General features: G+C 45.3%; 1 protein-coding gene across 5 annotated transcripts in view; it reads right to left on the minus strand.

The window, feature by feature from the left end:
* The window catches only part of ADGRL1 (adhesion G protein-coupled receptor L1), a 133011-nt gene that overhangs the window by 62559 nt on the left and 51659 nt on the right, over window positions 1–18793 (minus strand). For all 5 annotated transcript variants that reach the window (XM_082213622.1, XM_082213621.1, XM_082213623.1 and 2 more), the window contains exon 2: window positions 3377–3522. In XM_082213622.1, the coding sequence (XP_082069748.1) occupies window positions 3377–3446 (70 nt within the window). In that variant the 5' untranslated portion in view covers window positions 3447–3522. The remainder of the gene's footprint in view (window positions 1–3376; window positions 3523–18793) is intronic.

Here is an 18793-nt window from a genome sequence, read left to right on the forward strand (position 1 = left end):
GCCTTCTAGTGGGTACAATAGGCAGCACTCAGCTGCCCATCTGCCTGTCAACCAAAATCTCAGGACAAACCGAAAAGGAAGCTGGCAGTTTTGTGTCTTCCCTTGGGATGCAGCCTGGTAGGCTAACAGTCTATGAAACCCCAGTGTTTTTCCTTGGTGAATGAGATACTTGGATCTGAAAGACTGCTGAAAGGCCAAAGCTAAGCACACCCTTTCATTGCATATCAAAATTGCCTCTAATGCAAGAGACTCAAGACCTCCAACCAACACCATTTTCCTCCAAGTCAGATTCTAAAATTAGAATGTGGGACAGATGGCGCTGTATGGATCCGATTTAAAAAAAAGTCCATCCCCTCACCCCCCCCAAAAAAAAAACCTTAGAGGTGGCAGAGTATTGGGAGACATCTGCTCTCAAGGGGGTGGGGATAAGTCATAAGTTCCTGGCATTGTATAAAATTAGTACTAACATCTCGTACACTGGCTGGAAATGGTTTCTTAGAACTAATGTTACATCTGCAAAATCTCCAAAGAGGGTTGCAACTTGTCCCTTTTTAAAAGGCACATCTGTGATTCTGGAGCATTCCATTCTCAAAGAAAATGATGAACATTCTGTTTAAAAAAATGAACTGACCACCTTCAATGCTAATTCACATGTGACCAGTCCCTTTTAACAAATTCTTCCTCCTGGGCTGCACCTACAGTCAACATTTCCTGTCCAGCAAAACTAAACAGGACAAGCTGAGGCTGACAAATTTATGCCAGGAATGCAACCATATACCCAAAGGGTTAAGAGGCAAGTGGTTTCACTGCATGGAATGCTGTGGCTGAGTGTCCGTGACCGAAAGATATATGGAATCAGAAAGCTGGAAAGGTAAAAAAAGCTATCTAGTCTCAACATTCTGCCCAAATGCAGGAACTTCTATCTACATGCTCCAGTCTCATTCCTATCATTCTGCTCTGAATGATGTTCTACAAAGCAAAAACTAGTGAACCCAACAGACTAGGGATGGGGAACCTCCAGCCCACAGGCAAAACATGATCCTGCAAAGGAACAACTGGGAGCTTAAAGAAGCTTCCTGATAGCTCCTTTGCTGGAGGTCATATCCCTGCCACCACTGCTCTTTGCAGCAGCTTCTTTCCACCTCCAACATCTGAGGTAGAAAGGAGAAGCACAAGGAGGCTTGCAAAGCATATGGCTGGCGACACCCCTTGCGCAGAGGTTCTCAATCTTTGGGTTTTGACAGGTGGCCTTTATATGAAGTTATAATTATGTAATGTGATTGACAGGTGGGTTGCCCCTGTCAAAGTTGCCCTGCAAAGGCTCCCCACTCCTGTCACGAACCATGTGCTTGCAGAACAAATAGCTCATGACAATTCAAGCAAGTAAGCCAAGCTATGCATTGCACAAGGCAAGGGAAAGGAAATGAAAGGAAGAAGTGGCTCACTATGTTTCTGATTGGGGGTAAGATTGCTTGAAAATGTAAGTATATTACTAAGTAACTGGGGGAGGCTTTTGAAGGTAGGAGTTATGTGGGATATTGTTGAAGGAAATGAAGAAAATTGGGGTGGGAGTGGAAACTACGGATTTATTTGGTCTGGGGAAATGACTTGCTTTGAGACCCCAAGTGTTCTTGCTTTGTACTTGTGACACAGCTGGACAGCAAGTCACATTGGAATTGGTGGCACTTGCTTTTGAGCAAACAGCACGTATAGGATAATGGTGAATTGTATTATTATTTATTACTTTATGTACCACTTACAAGTCAAGATGGCTGCACCAGTAAGATGCATTCAGGATCAGGATGCACAATTGCTCATGGGTAAATGCAACCAAAAAACAACAACAACTAAGTGTAGGGAGGGCAAAGCATGCAAGCTCCCCACAGGACAGACAGTAGCTTATGGCAAATACTTAATTTTTTAAAAAATTAAATTTGTATACAGCCCTTCATCTGAAGATCACAGGGTGGTTCACAAGATAAAAACACAAAATGTAAACGCAGAATACATAATAAAACAAGAGCAAAACTGATCAATAACCCCACTTCCACTTATTTTTAGACTTGCCTCAGTTTGTGTTTTGGAGGCCCATATATTTGACCCTCTGGAGGCAGACGGCTTAGTAGTGTGGATTATGTTTGATCCACCTGATGATCAGAAATAAAATGTTCCCTAAAAAGCAATTCAGGTGATGTTCCAAGATACTCTGACCCTTGACTAGGGAAAAGGGAGAGGCACGATTTGCTGAGATGCTGCTTATCAACATTTAGCAGCTGAATGTAAGACAGAGCAGACAGGTGGGTCACCTTTAGTGAGATGCATTGTATTTCATAAATTATGACAGATATTTTGAAATCTGCATTTAATATGCATATGAAATTTCTCTCCCCCACTTCCTTTTGCAATGGGTAAGTAGCCACACTACAGTGACAGCTCTCCGACCAAAGCTGTAGCAGCTTCAGATTATGTGTGTCAGGTGGTGAACCTTTTTCAGCCTGAGAGCTGCCTTCCTTTATAGGCAACCTTCTGGGGAGAAACATGCCCAATGGTGGGCTGGGACAGAGGCAAAAAGTGGGCGGAGCAAAGGACGTGTCTCTTTACCTACGTACAGGAGGCCATATTCCAGCCACATAAAAGTCTGAGACTTCTATACATCCCACATTGCTCTCCATCCAGACAAGGAAGAGGCAATTTCACCTTTCAAGGATGCATTCCAGCCAGGAAAAGGCCCTCAAGGAGCTTGTAGTGCAGGTGTGGCTTGAGGAAGGGCTGAGGCTTGAGGAGATACTTGTGGGGTATAGAGATTTTATACCCCATGTAAAACCACCCGTTTTACATGGTTCCTAATTTTAACTTGTTCATATCATGTCCTACTCCAAAAGTTCAGGAAGAATCCTATCAAGATTCACAAGCACACCAAAATATAGCCAGTCATAATCCCAGGGATCCTTTCAGGGGCATTGCCCTCTACTTATTGGGAAGGTTTAACATGAAGCACTTTTTGGTTACGCACCAATATATATCTATGACAAGGCCAGGAATTGTAATTGCAAAGCACCGTACATTTCTAAATAAAGTACTTCTGTTTCCAGTACTTAATTAGAAAATATTTTGACATGCTCAACAGAAGCAGTTAAATACTGTTCTAAAAATTATCTTACTGCTTATTCTGGAAAAAAATAAAATAAAAGTTTTATTCTGGGAACTGCAGGATTTCTCACTTCTATTTTGTATCAAATGAGAGTTTCGTTTTGTTTTCTCCTGGCCTTGCTGTGGCAGCAAGACAAAAGCTTATGACTCAATTAATCACAAGGCCTGGACTCACTCAGGAAGAAGCCTTGCCTTCCAAGGGCTGCCTCTCTTGAACTCCCCTTACCTTGGGTGGCTGAGGTGACAAGGACAGTGGTGATGCAGAGACTCCAGAGGGCATGGATGAGCCGGGCCATGCTGCACTCGATGCTGGAGCTGTCAGCAACCTGGAGCCACTCTGGTCATCCCAGAGTGGAGGACGCAACAGCAGGCCTGGTGGAAGAAAGAAGAAGAGTCTTGAGTCTGGTTAGCAGCAGGAGTAGTGTTTACCCTCTGCCCTTACTTTGCCCCAAGTAAAAGTCACAACTCTTCTGCATTGTCTTCCCTGCTCTAGGACCCATACGTTGTTGTCCCAATCAGCCCACCACCACTCAGTGTATTTCCTAGGAAGCCCCTACAGCTCAACACATCTACCTATGCCCATACAATCATGGAAGCCTTTTCTCTAGAAGAGGGGGTTCTAACAGAAAGGGGCATAAGGTAATGAAGTTGCCACTTCCCTCAAAAAGTATACATCATTTAAAATTTAAAGGAAAGGAATTATTATATATCAGTTATTATCTGCCTTTCACTGTAAGACCCCAGAACAGGAGACAACAGAATATAAAACAAAAAAACCAAAAGTTTTTTCTATGAAAAGAATTGCAACTAAGTAAAACTGTTCCAGCCAAAACCAAAAGAGGTGGGTCCCACAAAACAAATTACTTTTAACTGTCAAAGGCCAGGGTAAATAGGTTCATTTTCGGCATGCACCAGGAGCTGCAAAACAGACCTGCCCAAAGCTGTGTCCCTATTCCTGTTCTGCGCTGTACCTTAAAACCCAGAGTCCTCCATACCCAGGCTCTGTTCAGGTAGAATCATAGAATCATAGAGTTGGAATAGATTACAGTGGTGCCTCGCAAGACGAAATTAATTCGTTCCGCAAGTTTTTTCTTCTTGCGGGTTTTTCGTCTTGCGAAGCACGGTTTCCCATAGGAATGCATTGAAAATCAATTAATGCGTTCCTAGGGAAACCGCTTGCCAGGCTGGCGGTGCGGAGAAGGGCTTTTCTCCGCACCGCAAGCCTTCAGGACAGGTACGGGAACAGAGGGGAAGGTGCGCAGCGCTTTCCCTCTGTTCCCGGGGCTTGCGTGGGAGGAGGGTTTTTCCTCCCCACCGCCAACATTCAGAACAGCATTCTGAATGTTGGCGGTGGGAAGGAAAACCCTCCTCCCACCCCAAGTCTTCAGGAAAGCCATCCGATGCCGGGCGGCGGGAGAAGGTGTCCCCCCCGCATCGGAGCTTCGTTCCGATGCCTCGCGGCGGGAGGAGGCGTTCCTCCTCCCCCGCCCGGGATCGGAGCTTCGTTCCGATGCCGCGCGGCGGGAGGAGGCGTTCCCCCTCCCCCGCCCGGGATCGGAGCTTCGTTCCGATGCCGCGCGACGGGAGGAGGCGTTCCCCCTCCCCCGCCTGGGATCGGAGCTTCGTTCCGATGCCGCGCGGCGGGAGGAGGCATTCCCCCTCCCCCGCCCGGCATCGGAGCTTCATTCCGATGCCGCGCGGCGGGAGGAGGCGTTCCCCCCCCTGCCAGCATCGGAGCTTCGTTCCGAAGCCGGCGGCGGGAGGAGGTCCGAGGACAGTGGGGAAGACGCGCTGCGCTTCCCCGCTGTCCCTGAGATTTCCCTATGGGCTGTCGTCTTGCGAAGCAAGCCCATAGGGAAATTCGTTTTGCGAAACGCCTCCAAAACGGAAAACCCTTTCGTCTAGCGGGTTTTCCGTCTTGCGAGGCGTTCGTCTTGCGGGGTACCACTGTACAAGGGCCATCGAGTCCAACCCCCTGCCAAGCAGGAAACACCATCAGAGCACTCCTGACATATGGTTGTCAAGCCTCTGCTTAAAGACCTCCAAAGTAGGAGACTCCACCACACTCCTTGGCAGCAAATTCCACTGTCGAACAGCTCCCCTTACCCCCACTAATTTTAGGAGCTGGTAAACACACACACACAGACTGCAGCATAGTAGCAGGTGTTTCATCATGCATGAAAAGTACACCCACTTTGGTGGTGCATCTTTCTCAGTGCCCTTGCTGAAATGGCTCCCAACCATATGCATGTGAAGGCATCCTCCACTCTAATCCTACCCTACTTTTCTCAGAACCCCACTTACCCTGCAGCTGCAGCCCGCCTCTCTATGCTTGCAATGTCTGCAAAGCCATGCACACTTTCCCACACAAGCAACAATGACGTCCACGATGAACTGGGGCTCATTTAAACCAAGACAACAGAGAGATGGAGACAGAAATATGATGCCCTTTCTGGAATTTTCCAAAGTGGTGGCTTCAAAAACTTTGTATTAAAGCCAGCCTTGCTGCAAAGTTACACAAGCCTACATACAGTACAACCCTTTCAGTCCAAGAAGGGGAAGCACAAATACTTGGCGCGAACATGCAAAGAGCTGCACAGGAACAGTAAGGAACCAATGGAAGTTTATGATTGCAACATGAGAGGGGTGGCCGATCTAGAGGGGGTATGCCTTGGGAAGGAGGCATGGCTTCAGGAGAGTTCAGAGGACTGGCTAGAGGGGGCCTGAGGTTCCCCACCCGGGCCCAAAACACTGGACCCAATGAGTGATCATTGGAGCCAGGGCAGGAGGAGGTTAATGGCCACTAGGCCCATCAGGGCAGTGTTTAAAGCGGGGAGCACAATTCAAATCACCCTGACAGCTACACTTACATTCTTATTAGTTCAGGAAAATAACACTGCCTCGTTAACCATAAAAGGCATTTTTGTTACTTATTTTAACACAGTGTTTTCCAAGCCTATTCTCTGTCAACTTGTTTTCTCTTGGAACACTGCAGCCCTTCTTTTTGTGCCCAACAGTGCTTTCTTTTTCCTCTAACATGACTTTGACTCTGTCTGCCTGTCTGTCTCTCTGCCACTCCCTCTCAAAGCTATGCTCAGTCCTCTTGTTCCTCAACCCTCTCCCTGCACTCCTGAAAATTTGCCTCCCTGGACAAAACAACAGTGCTTCCAGGAAGCGTCCCCACCCCACCCCCCTCCAGGGTACAAAGGCAACAAGTCGCTGCCTTGTTGTTTATCCACACCATATATGGAATATGGAGATATACTTCTGTGTGCAGAAGCTTCATTTATTATCATTACTTCTATTGCTATTTGTTAGCCACTTTCCTCACAAAGGTGACCCAAAGAGACTTACATTATAACTGTTGTTCATCTATTCTAGATTTTAGAAAATGGTTTGTCTACCTGTTTGTTTGTTATCTTATGTGTTTCGACATCTCTTGAGATATAATCGCCAAACTTGGCATGAGGGTTCCCAAGATGAGAGCAGCTGTCTTCATCATAGTTTGGATGCAGGGTGCCATTTTGAATCAAGATGGTGGACCAAAATGTGACTTGGGCATGAGTTCACCTGATTTTTGGTGTGATGGGTCCAAACTCAGAAATAACAGTACCCATTTTTAAATCACTTTTTTTGGGGGGGGTGGGGGGAGGGCTTTTATCATCCTCCATGAACTGTCTAAATTCTTTTTAAAGCTATCTAAGATAATGGCATCCATCACAATTTGTGGCCGTGAAGCTCACAGGTTAATTGCACAAACACTTCCTTTTATCTGTTCTGAATCTACCGCCAATCAATTTCATTGGGTGACTCCCAAATTCAACTATGATGTGGAAACCTATTACTTTTGCCACACCATAATTTTCTAAACTTCTATAAGGTCCCCCTTCGTCATCTTTTTCCTTTTTTCTAAACGGAAAAAAACCAAACAACCCCAGACACTTGAGCTATCATAGGAAAGAGGTTCTGATCCCTTGGTCATTTGGCTTTTCATTTTCAGTTCCATTATCTTTGTTTGAGACAAATGACCAGAAGTAAGCACAGTATTTCAAGTTTGACAGTACCACAGATTTAGATATTATGATACTTGCTATTTTATTTTCAATCTCTTTTCCTTGTAATTTCCAATATGGAATTTGCCTTTTTCACAATTGGTGCAGCTTAGGTTTATGTTTCTCTTTCCTGCAAAGTCACGGTTAGTTCATGTGTTGTAAAGGACTAGGATTTTTTTAAAAATCCCATTGTGCATAACTTTTCATTAACTTACATTCAATGTTACATGCCAATGTCCATCCACCCAGTTTAGAGACATCCTTTTGGATCCTCCACCCCCTCAGTCTGTCTGGGATCCTACCGTCCTGAATAATTTGGTATATTCCATAGTTGCTACCTCACCTGTGACTCCAGATAATTTTTGGAAGGTTGAAATCCCCCTTTTTTCTCCCTGCACTCCAAAGTACACATTCTGCACCTTATCTGTAACTCCTTTTTTCATTGAGCATCTGTTGTTGTGTTTCTGACAACTACCTCTACTTTTCTACTCCTTGTTGAGTTTTGTTGTAACAATACATACTGCTAGCAATTCACACACTGAGGAAACATCAGACGCAGGCAGGCTGAGCCATGCATGACTGCAACATGATGGAAAAAGTGGCACCAATTCCATCATGTGGCTCTTAAGGAGAACAGCAACACAAAATATGATCTGTGCATTCTCCCATCACCACCAGTGGTGGGCCTACATAGGCCATGGTTACTTCCACAGGCCTCAAACAGGCCTTTGGAATCTCCCTCAGGGCCACATTCTGGCCTTGCGGCCTTATGTTCTGCAGGCCCAATCTCAATATACAATTCAGTAACAGGCAATGGCAGCAAAGGCTTTAAACTTACTATGCACCGTTATCTTTCCCCTCATAACTAGCACATAACCCAGTGGGATAAGTCAGCACTGGAGAGCACTGAGTATAGAGTGAGCCTAGCATGCATTATCCTTGGAAGTACTGAGGTCATACTGAAATAAAGGAAGACATGTTCATCACCCTCCACGCTAATAAATTGGGGAAAGAAATCAGAAGTCCCAGCTCACACTTTCTTGCATGAATACTGAACAGTGGTCCTCTTTCATCAAAGGCTGTGAGTCTAAATCTCATGTGAGGTGGATATTGCTCTGGCCACTAGGCTACCTACGTTGCCATGGAAACGGGCCTGAAATCCAGTGTGCCCACAGCCAGAAGGCCTTTCTGGTGCTGTTTCAGTCAAAGGGAAATATTAAAGTGACACTTGATCAGTCCCTACCCAAGGCTCATATATTTCTCCTGCCCCATACCCCTGGGATCTGAAATTTAATGTGTGGTGATAACAGAGGGCAGGAACCAGGCGTGGTCCAGCTCTGGGGGGAATGGCATATAGAGAGATGTTTTGCTCCATTATTGGGCTGTCCTGTAGTCTCTATTCACCAAAAGAAGGGTGTAAACATGGGATTAAGTATTTTTGACACAGAAGAAACAACAACCCACTCCCCAGCCATAATCCCCATAGCCAAGCCTGATAACAGGCCCCTGCTGGCAGACAGATGCTCTGACAGCTGCTACTCGCCCCCCAGCTGAGCTACAATGGGGCCTTTGCTGAATTAAACACAATAGCTTCTCCATCTTCTGGCCCACCCCCTGTGCTCTGACCCACAATGCCAATTTCATTTGTAGGTTAAGGACAAGGAAATGTCCACTCATAATGGGAATGTGTACACTGTATTGCCAAGCTAAGAAAAATATCCACTGCCTTGTATAGGAATTTTTGGTTTGAACAGCTTGACCTGAAAGAGGAATGACATCTTGTGGGAGTGTCAGGGAGAAGGCTTGGGAACCAGATTTCAGAGAAGTGGGGATAGGAGCTGTCAGGACTCCTGGGGTCTATACACCAGACCCATCCCATCCCAAGTTGTTTGCACACACCCTCTGTGTTTTGAGTTCTGCACATGTGATACGAAAAAGCATGTCACTTTTCCAGAGGGAGCCACAATGAAGGACTCTGTATTTTTAATGAACTGCAAGGGAACAAGAAAACATAAAATAAAAGTGCTGTTTCCAGTGGTCCCTGACTCCCATGCCCCCTGCTATTGAATTCTCCCTAGTGCTGCAGATGGGTGCTTGCAATCACAGCAGGAGGAGTGTTTCCTCCTGAGCATTTTGACTCCTGCAAGTTTCCCCAACTTGGAAGGGGATGCTGACAGCTACTGCACAGAGGGAAGAGAGATACAGCTGTCCCACTCTTGGCTTCCTTGCCTGGGTCTCTGGCAAGGAGACAGTGATTCCCCATGGAAGCTGAGGGCACAACATGAGCAAGCAGTTGTAAATTTCCTCATAGAATAAAAGAGTATGGCTTAGCTCAGAGCAGGACAAGAGATGGGGTGAAATAGGACCATATATATCACAGCCAGGGAACACTGTGTCCTGAACAAGAGCCATTCTCTCCACGTTCCCTACACCGCCCAAATTTAATATGGGATGCAGGCAGAACAACGGCTGATGCAGAAATAATCCCCACTTCAGTGGCACCTTCCATACTCCATTGCAGTGACTAATAACATCTTGGACTAATAAAACTGCAAATGGGTCTCCAGCCTGAGAAAGCCTGCTATGAAGGGGCACAACTGAGGCCCAAGGAGGCAGGACCATACAAAAACAAGCATTCATTAACAACAACAACTTTGCAAAATATGCGATACAGAAGCTCAAGCTAAACTTTTGCATCACAATGTATTCTACTAAACCTTGCCCACAGGAGACTACATCTTTTTAAAATTTTGCAATGGATGAGTGCCCACCACTCTCCCTGCTTCCCAAAGCATAGCAGTCTCTTGCCTGAGGCCTCATATAGTCATATATATTTTTACTCTGTAAGACTGGTAATACACCATGGATGGGGCTACCTTCTTATCAGGATTGTGGGCACAATAGTTACAACCTGTATGGCAGAGTTGGCTAACTTTGCACAAATTTTGGCAGTGGCAAAAAAAAGGGGGAGACAAAAAAAGGGGGAGACAATTAAAGCGGACACAGAACTCTGGTAGGCAGAGAAGATACAAACTGACCTACATATGAGGTGTGAGGGGGACACACCATTCATTGGTGCGCAGCCTCCAGGAGGTTTGGTCAAGGATGAATGTGGCCCTCAGGCTAAAAAAAGGTTAGCTGCATGGCGTACAACAGTGTTTCTGTGACCAAATTGGTTCACATACTATCAGCGTTGACAGAAGAGCACCATGTAACCATGCTTACTGGTATTTATTCCTGTAAGGGAGCGTGTCCACAACCAACCAGTGACTCTGATTGTCATCAGTATTCAATAACTGTTAGCATTCTTATGACCATGTACCATGTGGAGTTAGCACTTACCCAATTTACTACTCTGGAAAGAAGTATTATTGATCATCATGATGGCCACAATTTGTGCAGCACTTTTATTAAAGTGCAGAGCACTTTATAAACTTTTTTGTTCGCTCCCATTTGAATATACAATCAATAAGGAAAATACCTGCAGCTGCATCTGGTTCGTGCCTCTCTCAGGCCTGGTCCCCTTTTTCCCTACCTCACATCATCATTCCCTTGCTTCTTGCAACACAATACTCCCCAGCAATTGTGTCAGCACAAACTGATGGGAGAGATTATCCCCTGCAGAGCCTTTCATGTTAATTTCCCGCTTCACCATGCAAACTGACCCAAAGAATCCCAGCTTAAGCTAGAGATTTAACAAGCAGGCTGAAAGCTGCCCCCATGCTGCCCCTTCCCACTACTGAGAGAATGCTGTCCAACTCCAGCCTCAGCAGGGTCCCATGTCTTTGTCCTGCAGCACTTCACCTTGTTTGCTCTGGGCTTTGTGAAGCAGGGCCAGGAGTACGCTTCCCCAGGCAGGGCTGTGTGCATTAAAGACACTTCAAAAACCCTCCCTAATTATGGATTTATCATCTCTCCACAAGGCTGCTCTCTCACTCTTTCTCTCTTGGGAAAAGACGCCGCTTCTTAAGAAACTGCCTAATTACATCTAAAACTGCCAAATTATTGCATTACCCCCAAGAGGGCGGCGATGTACATATCTCTGTAATGTACACCAGGGTGAGACAGCAGCCAGATGTAGGCCTGGAAGAGATTATTACACAAGGGAAGCAAAAGGGCATTTGTAGTGTGTCTGTAGCTGGCGCAGTGTGATCCAGTGACTGAACACTGGAGTTGGAACAAAAACAATGGGCCTTTAATTCTCAGCTTTGGAAGATGAGTAGGGTCTGGATGGCGAAAGCAGAAAAAGTCTCGGTAGGAAGATGGACCCACGGATGTGATGCCTGTTTATTGCTGCATGACCATTAGGGAAGCCTCCTCTCTCCCCATCTTGCAGACAGCAGACTCAAGCCATTTGCTTTCCATGATACAGCCCTTGCAAGGAAGTCCCTGGGAGGAGAGGGGGAAACCGTAGCTCAGTGACAGAGCACATGCTTTGCACATAGAAGGTCCCAATCCCAGGCAAAGAACAAAGTAAAGAGGACTAGGTAGCAGATGATAAAAAAGGCCTTTGATCGAGACTCTGGAGAGCTGCTGCCGTTCAAAGCAGACAACACTGGCCTAGATGGGCAAATATTTTAAAAGGCAGGGGCTTATGTTCCTAAGCATGACTGAAAAGTCAGCAGCATGTGAAGAGACCTCTTTGCTTTCAAGTCTCAAGTTCTTAGGCAGCTCTGTAGGCAGCAAAGGGCCCCAGAACAGGAATTCAGTTGGCCTCTCTCTCCAGCTTGGTTGGCAGCTTAGCCTCAGCTACCATGTTTGGAGCACCTGTCTGGCCCAATACCTATTTCCACACAGGATTAGCATCCTCTCTTTTTACATCCCTTATCCAATCTAACTTCAGTGGGTGTATTTAAGCAGAGGCTGGACAGCCACCTGTCATGGATACTGTAACAGCTCCCTGCACTGCAGGTCCTGTGCTGAGCAATGGGTTGGAGTAGATGTCCTCCCCAGCTTCTTCCAGCACTATAATTCTATGTGACTTGGTGCCTCTGCAATCTAGTCATGAGCCTACTGCTGATCACCTGTTAGGTCAATTGCCCACATGTCTAAATAAAAGGTGGTGATAATGCTGGGTGGCTTCTCCACACTTTGCCTTGAGGCCAATCAATTTCCATTTTAATGAAAAATCTCCTATGCAGGCTATGCTAGAGTCACAATGTGGTGCAGTCAATGTGGGGGAGCTGAGTTGTGCTGCTTATCGGGAGTAGATCCCAAGGCTCATGATACAGTTACCTTGCTGAAGCTAAGCAGCTCTTGAAACTGTTCAGTACTTTGGTGCCTGTGCACACTGCCTTGATGTATTCCATCATGGAAGAAAAGCAGGAGATAAATATCACATGCGCTAGCCATAGGTACAATCACATTTCATTGCTCCAAACTGCAGCAGTGACCCACAACCCAAGTAAAGAACTGCATTTCCCCTGCAACTTTGGAGCTGCAAGAAAATCTTCTTTCTTTTTTGGCGATCACTCATAGACTAATAAGATTGTCTTCCATGAACATGGTCATAATTGTGAGTCCGTAAGTGACTGTGGGGGCCAATTCTGGATCCATACGTCCTTCCATGGTGGGGACATAGGTTTCCAAGTGGGAGTTGATCATGGGGAGGGTTTGCCTTCTTCTTAGCTTGTTTCTCCCTTTCATCCTGAGTTTGTGCTTCTTCAAAGTCCATGTCAGCTTTGGTAAAGGCTGTTCTCCAATTGGAGCGCTCACAGGTCAGTTTCCCAATTGTTGGTGTTTATACTACAATTTTAAAGATTTGCCTTGAGGGAGTCTTTAAACCTCTTTTGTTGACCACCAGCATTAAGTTTGGAACAGAGTAGTTGCTTTGGAAGACGATAATCAGGCATCCGAAAAACATGACCAGTCCAACGAAGTTGATGCTGAAGAATCATTGCTTTGACACTAGTGATCTTTGCTTCTTCCAGTACACTGACATTTGTCTGCCTGTCTTCCCAAGCGATATATAAAAAAATTTCAGATACACCATTGATGGAATCTTTAGAGGAGTTGGAGATGGCATTTATAAGTGGTCTATGTTTCACAAGCGCACAGTAAGATTGGTAGTACAATAGTTTTGTAAACAAGCATTTTGGTTTCCCTGCAAATGGAGCTCCAATAAAATGTATTATCCTTGAAAGAAAGGTCCTTCCCAGTAGGAAGATAGTTGTGTTCTGTGTATCAAATGAACTGCCACTGCACATTGGTTGTGGAATAAACTGATCAAAGTCCTACTTTCAACCTATTTATTCAAGCTGGAAACTATTTTGTGCACAGAATGGCTCCATTTTGAAAGCAAAACCTGGCAGTAGGGGATATTCATGTTTTAAATATCAACCTGCTACCATAAAAGCACTGATACATTGTGGTTCTATGGCTAGCATTGTTTTAGGACTATGCTTAGAAGCAGCAAGTTAACTCAGCTGTCATATTTGATTCTTCAAATGGCTGCATTACGTTTCTAATTTGGGGGAAATGGGGAAAGATACAACAAACTAATTATTAAGTACCCTTAAAGTCATTTGACAGGGGGACAATATTTTCCCCATTCTGTCAAGTCCCACCTCCCCCTTATAGTCTACTTTAGAACAGCAGCAACTCACAATGCCCCGAGCAAAGAGCTGCAAAAATAAAAAAAGGGGGGGGGGAGACAGTCCTCTGGAACGCTGAGGCCAGCTCCAGTGGATTTATTGGCATTCAGAAGTCTGGATTCCTCTTCCAAATACAAAGGTGCCCTGGCAACTCCTGGCATTAAGCTGCTTCCCCCTCGGTGTGTCCTGTGCTTTGCATAAGGAGAATCACAGTTTTTATTAGGAGGAAATACAGAGCCCTCACGGACAGACAGCTGGCACAGAACTCAGGGTTTCTGCATTCCCTTTCCAGCTGCGGAAGAGAAACAGGAGAAACTGGTACAGTACGGAGGGTGTATTCTTGCTGCAATACATGGCTATTTCCTCAGCTTGCAACTCATTCAATTCACCTCGCCGTTCAGCATCTGAGGCCACTTTCCGAAATGACACCAGGGGCCTTTCAAGATGATTGAAACCCCCACATTTTATACTTACTGCTGCCAACAGCAGCTGGTGCAGAGGTGTGCTGGGAGGTAAGAGGCCACTGCGACTTGCAAGGACCCACCATCACGTGCGAGATGCAAGGCTGCAGGGGTGGGGCAGCACTCCACATGCTTTACTTACTTATTTACTTACTTACTCATTCATTCATTCATTATTTAAAGCTATTTTAAAAATGTAAATAGCTGCCGACTGGGTAGCAGCGCTCTGCACCAGCTGCTGTCAGTGCCCATGACCAGCCTGGATGCTCTTAGCCAGTCCGCAGTCCTGCACACTTTGACTTTGGCCTCGCCCTGACTCCACGGCCATCTTGCATCATCTCTTGCCAGAAAGAGCACTGGCTCCTCTCCCAGTGGAAGCCTCTACCTGACTCTTGCCTCCTGCCCAGCACATCGCTGGGTTGGCCAGCACCAACCCAAGTGCTATTGTTTCGGCAACAGCAGTGCTTTATCCATAGTGTAGGTGGCAAGATAATTGTGGGGTCGGGAGGCAGAATCCTGCCCCCCCCTCCCCAGCAAAGGGAGATACACGCTTCAGCACAAGAATAGGGTGATTGACAACAAAATTAGGATTAAGACAAAGCTGTATTTCCAAATAGCAGAACATTGCAATAAAGGATAACATTGATGGTCAGCACAAATTTGTTCTTTGCTTTTCAGGAGTAACAGAAAAGCTCCAGGCCATGGGAGTAGCTGGAGAATGTTCAGCCTAAAAATATATATGAAATAATTTCAGCTGTGAGGCAGAGAGTCAGGACACATGTCACAACCTGAACCCAGCAGGTGTCCATGATTTTCAGGCAACCTCATTCTGCACTAAGCTCACATAATGACTGCAGTGGGTAGAACGCTGGGATGAGGACCAAGGAAGCCTAAGCTCGCATCTCCACTTAGCTATGAGGATAAAACAGTGGGGCAGGCATGTACTCAGCCCCAACTTCTTAGATGGGCAGGATTTGCACATCAAATTTGCAAATGACATCGAACTGGGAGCAGCAGCTTATGCCGCATTAGAAGACAGAATCAGGATTCAAGATGACCTAAACAGATTGGAGAACTGGGCCCAAACTAACAAAATGAATTTTAATAGGGACAAATGTAAGGTTCTGCAAATGTAAGTTTCTGTGGTTGAAATACACACACATACTTTTTATGTTCTTATAGTCTGCCATTTTGTCCAAGCCAGCAAATTGAACTTGCCCTGCAAACCAAGATTGGAAATCAGGGGTTGATCCTGGTTTGCAGCAAGGAAATGATAAGCGATAGTTTGATGATTCAGACAAAATGGCAAACAAACTCTAAAGCTTGTCTCAGCCTTGTGTTATCCATTAGGAAGGGGCACTTGGCAGAACAAGGAGGGGAAGTCACCATGGCATTGTTGGTGAGTGCTTTTGCGGATGGCTGTGGAGAAAATACAGCCGCTGTCTATATTTAAATAGATGAGCCTATGCAAATGAGCAGTGGCTGCAGATGCTCTCTCCTTCTTCCCCTCCCACAAGAGTAGTGACATTTTGTACTCCTATAGAGTCCCTTCAGGGCAGGAAAGGTTCTTAGTGTTGTTTTCCCCACATCACATGATACACTCTCCACCCTTTCTATGCAAAAGAAAAAAGAAATTTAAAAACCCCATTCATCTGCTCACCTGTTAAGTTTGCATACTACAACGATCCCAGGCTGCCTCTCTGCATATCCAGTCTTCCTGCTCTAGACAAACTGAGCTCTTTTAATCACACTTATTTAAATCCTCTAAAACCCTTTAATCATTTTTGGCAACTTCTCTATATTTCCTTTCACTTGATTACAGTTTTGTCTCCCCCACATTGGGACCCTGGATTGTCCCCAGAGTCTCACAGATGGGACATGTGCCTCTCACCTGATGGAGTGATATAAAGCTACCTTTTTATCTCAAAGTAGAGTGATTACTAGAAAAGTATCTCATCCCGCCCCCAGCCCTTCATTCATTCCCTGAAAGCAGGTCGTGCCCTAGAGCCAATTTTAACAAAATGTGTTTGGGGACAGATCTAGGAACAATATGGGTGCTTCCTGAATATTGAAGAGTATTGTGGCTTCAGAACAGTAAGAAAGGAGCAAGGAATCTGTGGTTCTCTAGTTGCTGGACCACAAGTCCCACCATCCCTGACCATTGGCCATACCGAACTAATGGAGGCCCTCTAACATCTGGAGGGCCTCAGGTTCCTCATCCCTGAAATAAGCAATTAAGGGAAGCTCCTACCAGATTCAGTATTTACAAATTGTAATTGAGAAGCACAAAGCACAGAAGGGAATAGAAATAAATGTGACAACCGAGGAGGGGGGCAGAGAGGAACCTAAAATCCACATTTGAAAATATTTGAATATAATTTTATATAAAATCTATTGAGGGGAATATTCACAGAAGCTTAGCTGAGGGGGGAAATACAGATTCAGAATGGCATTTGGGATAGTCTGCACCAGGAATTAATTGGACTGTCTCTTCAAGAGATAACCACACAAACACCCTGTTCAGAGAGATGTCCATGTTGCTGAAAAACTCTAGCCTCTCTCCATTCTCTGCCACAGTGGAAACACGGTGACCCTAAGAAGGTGTTTTTGTCCTCGGCTACCTGGATTGGGAGAACTTTGGGGCAGAGACTACCTTTGGTTCTGCATTTGCTCACTGCCTAGCACAGCAGGGCCCTGAGCACAAACAGGGTTGCTCTGTAATAGAAACAGTAATGTCACCATCATGCTGGGACTAATTCTCGCTCCTTCTGACTCTATTTGCACGGGGCTGTGCATGGATCAATATAAGCCAATGCACTTGCCAGCTGATAAATTATCCTCACACAGCTTAGAGCCACGGCTAAGGTGTAACCCTTTATCTACCTGGCATGTAGGCCTTAAATTGGATGCAGGTCATCAAGCCTTTAGCAAGGAGATAAGGCTTCCAAGTAAAGGCAGATCACAGAATCAACCACCAACAGTTGTCACCCACAGAGTACTGGGTTTCCTCAAGCTGTGCTTTCCATCCTTGCTGGATTTCACTGGGCAATACAAGGGAGCAAGAGGAAAACAAGCAGGCCAGAGCTTAGCTCTTAGTTGTTACCTGTCAACAGAATAGGGACACTGACATCAGGGTCATATGGAGAAAGGTCTCCCCCACCCACCCACTGCAATGTGTGTCAATGAGAGCTGTATGCTTTTATTTTTACTAGGATTCCACAGAATGCGCAAGTATGTACACAATGTGTGCTCTGCTGCCTAACCTTGATCAGAGAGCAGAATCAACATGCAGCTTGGTTAAAATCATCATTGTTCTGGGTGAAAGCTAGAAGATTTGATGCCAATATGAAGGGAGGGAGCTTAGAAATCAGAACGTAAATAACAAGATTCCCTAAATTCTTGCATTTTGCCAGTCAACTGACAGACTGAAATACCTGGGCAAAAGTGTTCAGGCTGAGTCTTCTCTTGGACCATTCATGAATAATTATTGCTGGAATACACACACACACTTACTGTGTCGGGCTAATGGTCTCTCTAGCCTCATTTTTATCTCTAACATGCCTCATACTTAAACAGGCGTATAGCAGAAAATAGGGTTGCCAATAATCTGGTACAAGGGATACTGATATACTGGACTCTCAGCCAACAGAAAGGTAAGACTCTGAGCTTTCTTTTTTTTAAGGCAATTCTCTAGCCCTCCTAGAAAGAAGGTTATGAAGCCAAATGTGCAGGTAACCTTCTAAACAATTCTTGTGATATAAGCCAGCTTGGCTGCTCCTGCCAGTCAATGGTTTTAGCCAATGAGTGAAGTCAGAACTGTGATTGACAAGTGAGTTGTTTGGACAGCAGGCCATAGGAATTCTTGGGATGCTCAAAAGCTACTGTTTTCCCCTCCCATTTAGTGCATTTTTTCCTGTTTCATTCTTATATTCAAGTAGTCCACGATATCTCCATAGTTTGCCCTTCTTCTCCCCCTAGCAACCAGGATGCATCTTTCCTGTGATGAGATCAAGCACTCCCTGTAAGTTACTATCTGCAAATACTACTGCACAATAGGTGGGTGTGGGTGTTAAAATAATAGCTCTTTCCAATAGCAAATGCAAAATGTGAAAACTTTGCACAGAGGCTTAGGCATATTTCCTGCTGTGCAGGACTTACAGACATCCATTAAGAATTCACTGTGCAGTTAACATACATGTCTACACAGAAGCTTCAAGTATGTTAGGTGGGGCTTGCTTCCAGGTAAGTGGTTACAGAACTGCAGCCTAGGCTTTGGGTTGGCATTGGGGGAAAGCAGGGTTCTTGTGACCTTAACAGCTGTGTGGCAGGCAGAAATTCAACAGCTTAAGACTTTTCTACTATGGGAATATAATTATGGGGGAAAGGCTCCCCTATCCTCATTCTGCTTGTCAAGACATTTTATTATGTGCATGGCCACTGATTTATTTTTGGACCCTCCACTCACCTGCAAAAGAGAATACAAATTTGCATATGACACAGCACATGCAAATGTTATGCAAATCTTTTGTGTCCTCGT

This window comes from Podarcis vaucheri, assembly GCF_965113315.1.
Source record: "Podarcis vaucheri genome assembly, chromosome: 2".
Taxonomy (NCBI): Eukaryota; Metazoa; Chordata; class Lepidosauria; order Squamata; family Lacertidae; genus Podarcis; species Podarcis vaucheri.